Source organism: Arachis ipaensis, chromosome B4 (genome assembly GCF_059453495.1).
Source record: "Arachis ipaensis isolate K30076 ecotype BB chromosome B4, ASM5945349v1, whole genome shotgun sequence".
NCBI classification, from domain to species: Eukaryota; Viridiplantae; Streptophyta; class Magnoliopsida; order Fabales; family Fabaceae; genus Arachis; species Arachis ipaensis.
Genome location: NC_142439.1, coordinates 141,420,664 through 141,429,363, shown reverse-complemented (window position 1 = coordinate 141,429,363; position 8,700 = coordinate 141,420,664). Strand labels below are relative to the sequence as shown.

The 8,700-nt window shown below is 32.7% G+C and overlaps 1 protein-coding gene and 1 long non-coding RNA gene across 3 annotated transcripts; one reads left to right on the top strand and one right to left on the bottom strand.

Annotated features, from left to right (window-relative positions):
• Positions 1 to 429: 429 nt before the first annotated feature.
• LOC107637256 (uncharacterized) lies at positions 430 to 1,135 on the top strand. Its single transcript, XR_015880825.1, has 2 exons — positions 430 to 598; positions 740 to 1,135. It is a non-coding gene; the product is annotated as an uncharacterized LOC107637256 (long non-coding RNA).
• Positions 1,136 to 1,660: 525 nt separating this feature from the next.
• On the bottom strand, positions 1,661 to 4,603 carry LOC107635286 (hypersensitive-induced response protein-like protein 2). 2 transcript variants are annotated; one of them, XM_088483729.1, is made up of 6 exons: positions 4,478 to 4,603; positions 3,494 to 3,693; positions 3,008 to 3,128; positions 2,768 to 2,859; positions 2,580 to 2,676; positions 1,661 to 2,194 (listed from the first exon to the last, which is right to left on the bottom strand). In XM_088483729.1, the coding sequence occupies exons 2-6, from the start codon at positions 3,680 to 3,682 to the stop codon at positions 1,824 to 1,826; spliced, it is 870 nt and encodes a 289-aa protein (XP_088339855.1). In that variant the 5' UTR covers positions 3,683 to 3,693; positions 4,478 to 4,603; the 3' UTR covers positions 1,661 to 1,823. The 2 variants fall into 2 exon arrangements, with proteins under 2 accessions (XP_088339855.1, XP_088339854.1); XM_088483728.1 differs by having other exon boundaries at positions 3,856 to 4,587.
• Positions 4,604 to 8,700: the final 4,097 nt, after the last annotated feature.

Below are 8,700 nucleotides of genomic sequence, written 5' to 3'. Positions count from 1 at the left end.
GCTAATTTAATTAATTTTTATAATTTTAAGGATTAAAATGACTTATGTGTAAATTTTTAGAGACTAATTTGATTATAAATATTTTTTTTACACGTCAAGTGACACGTGACATGCTAGAAGTCATTAACCTGACACGTCAACTAATCATATTGTGACACGTGGCATTAACATGCTACATCATCATGCCACGTGACACTTAATGTGATATGTCATCATGCCGTTATCATCTAACTAACGGAAAGATCAATTTAACTTATATTTTATCTTTTAAAGACTAATATGACTAAAAAAATCTTTTGAGAACTAATTTGAAGAATGAGTGATCTTTCAAGGATGAATTTGACTATTAATTCTATATATATACCTATTGAATTTTAGACACAGGAAAAACAAAAATCATCGCATTTAGATTATTCAAGGGAACAGCTTTTCAATGTCTAATTGTTAATGCAACTCATTTATTTTTTCGTATGATAGTTTTGCTAAACTTGATTCACGATGGTTCTTTCAGCTCTTCACAACCATCACTGTTGATGAGCCTACCCCTGGTTTGAAGGCTATCTTTAGCTTCAAAGTTCCTGATCAAAGGTCTGGCAAGGTAAGAACATCATAAATTTATGCATATTCATGCCTCTAGAATAATTATGCAGTTAGAGAAATCAACCTCGATAAATCTGGGTAAATTTATTATATTCTAATACTTAATTGGTATTAAGTTGTTGGATATTCTTTTAAACAGGTGGAACTTCAGTACTTGCACGACTATGCTGGAGACTGGAGTGAACACCAGTGTTGGGTTGACGGCAAACCCAATTGGGAACCTTTCTGCTGTTTTTGGAACTAGCATTCTTGCTCTCGGAGTGGGTCTTTCATATGATACCAAAAGTGGGGATTTGACAAAATCGAACGCTGGAGTCAGCTTCACCAAAAGTGGCATGAGCTTTGTTATAGGGGGGAAGGGGGATAGGAAGCATGCAGTTTTTATTTTCTTAAAGTTGGTGGTTCTTCCTGGGCAAGAAGTGTTTATGTTTTCTTTACGTTTGAGCAATTCAACTTTGTAAAAATAAGTAGGTTTTTTTATAAACCAAATGGTTTGACTCATTATTGAGGCTTTAACTGGCGCGAAATTTTTATATTGTTTTTGTTCCTACAATGGTTCCCTGCAATATTCCTTTATATCCCAGTTTGTTTATTATGCCTCTTGGATGGGATACATGTTTGGTTCTGTTTCTGAAGAAATAATTGTAGGTATAATTGATTTTGATATAAAGTGATTGATGTATTTGTTTAATTTCTTTTAAGAATAACGTTTTCGAACTACATAAGCAAATATTAGTTGTAAATTTTTTTTTTTTGGCAAAAAAGGGGCGAGAAAGAGAGAAAAAGAAGAAGCAAATGTATGCTTACCTTTGGGATTTGTTTTAGAAGTGGTTTTTTTTATAGGAAGTAAGATTTCATTTTTCTCAATGAATTATAGAAGCAAGAATCGATACCTTAGTTTGGATTCTGTAATATGATGTGAGTTTCCATCTCTCTATTCTTCTATCCATTAAGCTCCTTAGGAAGAATGATTAATAAGCTAAGGCAATTTTAATTGTTAGCAAGAATATACAAAATGTAAATTTAAACACACACAAATAAGACATAATTAAAGAAAATCTAAGAAGTAATCCTTGCAGCTTCCACCAATCTTTAATATTGAAAGCTTTAACAGCTAGTCTTTAACACTCAAAACCAAGCACAAAAACATCAATTATCCAGAAAGCACACACACACACATACAATATACATTAGTATTGTTATTCACAACTCCAGAAAAAGGCTTAATTTAAGAGATTTGGTGAGGCATTGGCCTGAAGTAAACCATCTCTGATTTGCTCAGCAACATCCCTAACAGCACCAGGACCATGTGGTATGAACACTGATGAGGACTTTGAAGAAGCACCAATTTCCTTCATTGTGTCGAAGTATTGTGTCACCAGAACCATGTCCATGATATCTTTTGCTGTCGTCCCGGGCACGTTCTCGGAGAATTCAAGCACACTGTCCCTCAGTCCATCCACAATGGCCTGGCGCTGTCGAGCTATTCCGAGTCCCGACAGGTATTTGGACTCGGCTTCTCCTTCGGCTTTCTTGATCTGAAGTATTTTCTCTGCTTCAGCTTTTTCATTAGCAGCTAGCCTCAATCTAGCAGCTGTTGAGAAAATAGTGAAATGGTTATTAGGAGATATAACCTTCATTACAATGATAAACCAAATGAGAAAAGGGTTTTAAGAACACTCTTTCTGTCCACTTATGCAGGTCATGTCTTTAACACATGCGCGCGCACGCACACACCTGCACGTGCGCGCGCACACTCACAAACTTGGGGTTTGAGACAAGAATAGCTCATGTCTTTAAATTTAAGACAAGAAAAGAGTTCCAAGTCTACCAAATGAGTGATTATTATTATATTTACTTAATTAGTTTGAACTTTGAAAGAGAAAGTTGAAATGCAAGCAAATATATGAAAAGCTGCATGTATATATGAATATTTATGCATGTTAAAAGTAATTTTTGATCAACTAAGAACAGATTACCTGCATTAATCTCATTCATAGCTCTCTTGACATGAACATCAGGCTCTATATCAACAATAAGGGTCTGAACAATCTCATATCCATAAGCAGACATGGCCTAAAACAAGAGTTTAAGATAATTTGTTAATCACAAAGTAATTGACAAGGATTATGATAACAAAAGCTGAAATTGCAGGCCGAAATAACACCTTTTCAAGCTCATCTTCGACGGCCCTTGCTATGTCGTTCTTCTGCTCAAAGGCAGCATCCAGCTCCAACTTTGGCACACTTGCCCTGATAACTGAAGAAATACAAAAAAAAGCATAAGCAGCATTTTATAGAAGCAGTAGATACTAGATAGTTCCATTAATGGAGTGATCTTGCATTAATTTCAGGTAAGTAACATTTCTAAAACAGAATCAAGCACAATAATCGATCATTCCACATACCGTCGAAAACATATGACTGTATCTGTTCCTTTGTGTTGGTGAGCCTATAGAAGGCGTCAGATGCTTTATCGGCCAAGGCGCGGTATTGCACAGAAGCAACCACATTCACAAACACATTATCCTAACAAGTATATCAGAGTTAACCTTTAACAATTGTTCAAAATAGATCAAATTGAAAATACACACCTACCTTATAAATCTTAAAAGGTAAAAGGTATATTGGAGAACAAGGAAATTTCTTGAAGCATAGATCAAAAGAAATAACATAGGGAACAATATGCAACTGTACTACTTCTTTGCAAAATTCATCACAGTTGAAAAATTAGAAGTTTTAAAATTCACAGAATCTCTCATAGGCAAATTGTTGTTCTTAACCAATTATAACTTTCAGTAGTGTTCTGAACACAAAGCAAAGTGATCACAGATCATATCATCTAAAGAAGAGCTAATATTACAGAAGGAGGAGGAAAAGGAAGCAAAAGAAACCTTGGTTTTTGTCTCGCATTTGACATCGAGTTGCTGCACACGGAGCGAAAGGCCGCCGGCTATCTGGTATCCGAGGCACCAAGGCAAGCAGTGACACCCAGGTTGCAGAACATCATCAAATTTCCCAAAGTGTTCCTTAATTGCCACATTTGATTGTCCAACTATAATACAACCTAAAGCTTGACCCATATCTTTCAATTCTGCACTTGGATAGCATTTACCCAGTAAACTAGGTTACAATTAATGAAATAATCTTTGTCAAAACACAAGAATCTAGCAAAAATTTCAACACAAAACAGATATCCAAGGAGAAATTTTAAACAATAAGAAAAATAAAGGTAATACCAAGTTTTCGTTTTCACCTATTTATGGCTATGATCTTGGTGTTTCAGGTCTTTTTTTACAGTTGACAATTCAAATATGCATAACTTCATTGAGGCTCTTAAACAGCAGCTATCGTCCCATATATAGTGTTGGTCCCTTTGTCCTACACTGTTCTTCGAACCAGTAATTTTCAAAGAGGAGATTAATTTTCTCAATTGAAACTTGTTTTGTTTCCGGCAAGAGAAGGAAGATAAACATACTCATAAAGATAATTAAGCCAGCAAACAGCGAGAAGATCCCATATTTGAGCTGGTAGAGTGATATGAGGAACAATTATATCAACATGATCTTCACTGCACTTGTGACACAGTTATTCCTCATGTCACTTTGTCACCTTAAATATGAGATCTTTTTGCTATTTGCTGGCTTAATATGTTTATCTTCTTTATTTTGCCGGAAACAAAGCATGTTGCAATTGAGGAAATTAATCTCCTCCTTAAAAACCACTAGTTTTGGAATAACATTGTAAGACAAAGAGACCAACACCATGGGAAGACAGCTGCTGTGATGCTGAAAGCGCTCCACCTGACTTTGAGGGAGGACTTAATCGAATCTCTAATGAATACACTAAGTGGGTGAGGAGAAGCGGGAGGCAATTACCTCCCGAATGGACGATGTTGGAGACGACCTTGTTGATCAGTCAATCTCCACTCTTTTCAGCATTTTTTCTTTTGTTTAAAATAATCAAGGAATTTTTCCTCCACTGCAGTACTTAGTTCTGAACACGGTTGACTATTTAAAAGAATATAATGCATAAGCAAGAAAATGCCAATTTTTTGTTTTTAATAAAATAAATTAAAATAGGACAAGCAACCTTTAATTTGCTTATAACTAACAAAATATTTTTACACACTACTATTACCTACTAAAATAATCTTCACGTTAATTAAGCATTATAATACAATTATCTTTGTTAAACATTTGCTGTCAGAAACGCGTTATTTGAACTTGAGCATTTGTGAAAGGAACAAAGAAAGAGAAACTGGATAATTTATGATGCAATTGTCCTTAACTGAAAATTATATACATGTTTGTCTTGCTTTGAATTTGTCTAATTTTTTAGATCCTAAACCGTATTTTAAGTTTTCACGTGATTTATTTTATGTTACAACGATTTAAGAAGAAACTGCCTAACAAAATAGATTATTGTGTGCTAAATTGGATTGAAAAAATTTAGAAAGTCAACATTTTTATTAAAATTTAGTTAATATTTAAATAATTATAACCTAAATAATTTACATGAAAATCTCTAAATGATTTAGAGTGCTACAAAGTACAAATTATACAGATTTAAAACAAAAGAAAAATATAAAAAATATATATAATTTTCAATCAGGATAATTTTACGTAATATCTCAACTCAAACAATTTATACACGTAAATTACTGGAAGGAAAAAACCAAAGAGAACAAAATTTATGGGAACAGCTTCATAGGCACACAATAAATGTTGCAGATACAATAGTTATTATCAATTATGATGATGATGACGATGGGTAGTGTGGTAGTAAATGCAATTAATAGCTTCCATTGTTGCGTGTTGAGAGCACCCTGTTTAATTTTCTGACAGTGCACATGTAGAACATATGTCTAATAATGTATATATCATCATTTCTCGATGCTACTCTTGTTTTGTATAACTTATAAATAAAAAAAATATTCCGCATACAATTATTTGTCCTCGAGTGAATAATTCGCGTATGGTTAAAGAATTAGTCGGATTCATTCGGTTTATAAAAAAGAATAAATAAATGAAAAATCTCAAATGGAAACCATATAGGTCCACACAATCTTAATTAATTCAATAATATTGCAATTGATAATAAACGAAAGCAATCATGATTGTTATTATTATTATGGTGGTAAGTGGTACCAATATTACTGTACACACTTTTGCTTTCTTCTCTATATCTAAATTATTATACATAAATCACTTTGATTCTAGCCACCATAACTTTTTTTATTTGGTCCAATATTTATCAAGCAATATCATAATGCAACGAAATCTAGTTTCTCTTCTAAGTTTTTCACGACTAACTACAGTTTCTTTTTTTTTTTTTTTTTTCGGGTAGTAGTTGCTTTGTATAGTTTGTACTAATATAGTGATTTTAATTTATTTATTTGAATCATTTACTTTCAAAAAGAAAAAGAAAAAAAAAAAAAAGAAGAAATTCTGAGTTAAACCCCAAAGTGGTCCCTGAGATTTACGGTTTGTACCAATTTAGTCTCTGACTTACCAATTGCACCATTTATGTCCCCGACTTTGTAAAAATTGCACCAAGGTCGTCCCTAGCCACATCTCTGGGCAAATTAATGAACGCCGGCAGTGACCTGGCGCCCGCCCAACCTTCTTTCTTTCTTCTCTTCTTCTCTGAAACCCAGCCCAACCTGCAGACCTCGACACCAACCTTCTGTCCGTCCGTCCGCTCTACCGCCGGCGACCACCATCGCTAACCCTCCCTCCTCCCTTCTTCCTTTTCTTTCTTCCTTTTATTTCGCTAACACCAAACAAGGAATGAATTCTAAAATTTCAGTTCAATTTGGTGTTACGCAAGAACATTCACCAAGTGCATAACCAAAATTCAATCTCAATCATCATAAAAACTTATAGAAAACTGCACAATATGAGTTACAATGCCTAATGAAAACAAAATTTGAAGCCTATGATGATCAGACATAAGATTTAACTTTCAGGCAATTTATCGAACAGGTTGTATGCAGGATTCATAAACAGCAATTTCAGTTTAATGTAAGCATCAATCAATCCAAAAATTTCAACCAGCCAATACACATTCAGTCCAGAAACATAAATAATCAACTATCCTAAGTCTAACAAGATCAATAAAAGCAGAATCAAAAGGCACTGAAATAAAAAAATAATTAGAAAAAAAAGAAACAGACACAGAGGATGGAATGGAACCTGCGTTGAGGAGTGAAAAAAGAAGATAGCGTAAGGAGCGGAGGTAGTGTCGTAGCGGCACAGAGTTTCGCCGCCGCTGGTGGTTTTCACCGGAACTGGAAGGTGCAGACAGAGGTGGCGCCACGAACAGGGGTGTTGCGTACAGGAGGAAAGAAATGGAGAAATAGGGAAGAAAGAAAAGGAAGAAGGGAGGAGGGAGGGTTAGCGACGGTGGTCGCCGGCGGTAGGGACGGACGGACGGACGGAAGGTTGGTGTGGAAGTCTGCGGGTTGGGCTGGGTTTCAGAGAAGAGAAGAAAGAAAGAAGGTTGGGCGGGCATGGCTTCTCACTTGGCCGGCGTTCATTAATTTGTCCGGAGATGTGGTTAGGGACGACCTTGGTGCAATTTTTACAAAGTCGGGGACATAAATGGTGCAATTGGTAAGTTAGGGACTAAATTGGTGCAAACCGTGAATCTCAGGGACCACTTTGGGGTTTAACTCAAGAAATTCTACTATCACTATTTATATATAGAGAGACAAAATAAAATATGATTGAAGGAAAAATTATTTATAACAGACAAATAGTATTTAAATACAAACAAATTAGCTAGGGTATGCTATTTTTACAGAATATGACACACATCCTTTATTGTAAAACCGTGTTCTTTGAAAAAGAATTTCAAACTGCTTACTGTTTTATCAAAGAAACAGAAACCACTTTATATGGCAAAAAAAAAATTCTTACTATATATACTCTTTTTAAAATTTAAAAGAAATTAAAATTCATATAAAATAAAAATTATTAAAAATATAAATATTGTTGTGTCTTCTTTATTACTTTAAATTTAAAAAAAAAATATTGTATTAAAATTGTTTTATCAAAAAATACAAAAAAGGAGAGATAATAAAAAGAATCAAATAGAAATTTCAAAAATTAGAATTAAAAAGAGAAATTAAACTTTCCAATTATATCATACATATTTACACTACTACATTATATTTCTATTTATAAGTTCAATACTAATTCTAATATTACTCTCTTTTTCAAAATAACCTTATCCTTAAAATTGTGATAAAATATATAAACAAGTTTAATATGTTAAATGTCAAAAATATTTCTATTATAATTTATTATTGTAATTTTGCTTAACACCTATTGAATTTTCTTTCTTCTCTTTATTAAAGAGAAAATTATAAAAAAAGAAAATTTAACTCATATAAGAGTTATTCAAAATTAAAGAATGATTTTATTTTTAAAAGAAATATAATTCTTTTTTCATATTCAAATAATTTTTAAACAAACTCTTAAAAGTTTTTGTTTTTCAAAAATTTCTACCCCTCTATTATCACTATTTTTTAAATCTGATCATTAAATACAGGAATTTTTTATTTTTATAAATTAAATAAATATAATAATTACCAAAATAAATAATTTTAAAAATATTTTTTTTATTTTTAAAATTATTTATTTTAATAATTATTCTATTTATTTAATTTAAAAAAATAAAAAATCTTTAAATACAGTACTAATAAACAACAGGGGAGGCCTCACTGAAATAATGCAAAGGGTCAGTTTCAATTTCTGAAACAAACATTGCCTTACTTTCATCATATTTTTTGTTGTCTTTTCAATACGGGCAACACGCCAATACCAAAACCAAACAGCATTTAATCGTAGGGACCATGTGTTTCTATAATTACATGTGGAATAATTTCAAATTACAAATATCTTCTTTCTTCCTTCCTCATTATTTCTCAACATTCTTTAATAGTTGTTTCCATTTTTAACTTACTATATTAAAATCAATGTGAAAACTGCGATTAGTGGGTATATAAGAATAATGTATGTTATTATATGAGTTGAGACTAAGATATAGATAACATTTTTGTGTATTTATAAGTTTAATATTTGTGACTTGCTTG

What these genes read in the sequence shown, in the direction of transcription:
- LOC107635286 (XM_088483729.1), bottom strand. Translation starts at nt 3,682, where the DNA reads ATGGGTCAAGCTTTAGGTTGTATTATAGTTGGACAATCAAATGTGGCA. An exon ending in AATGCGAGACAAAAACCAAG is followed by an intron (nt 3,129 to 3,493) that starts GTTTCTTTTGCT and finishes TATACTTGTTAG; the next exon opens with GATAATGTGTTTGTGAATGT. An exon ending in TCGAAGATGAGCTTGAAAAG is followed by an intron (nt 2,677 to 2,767) that starts GTGTTATTTCGG and finishes CTCTTGTTTTAG; the next exon opens with GCCATGTCTGCTTATGGATA.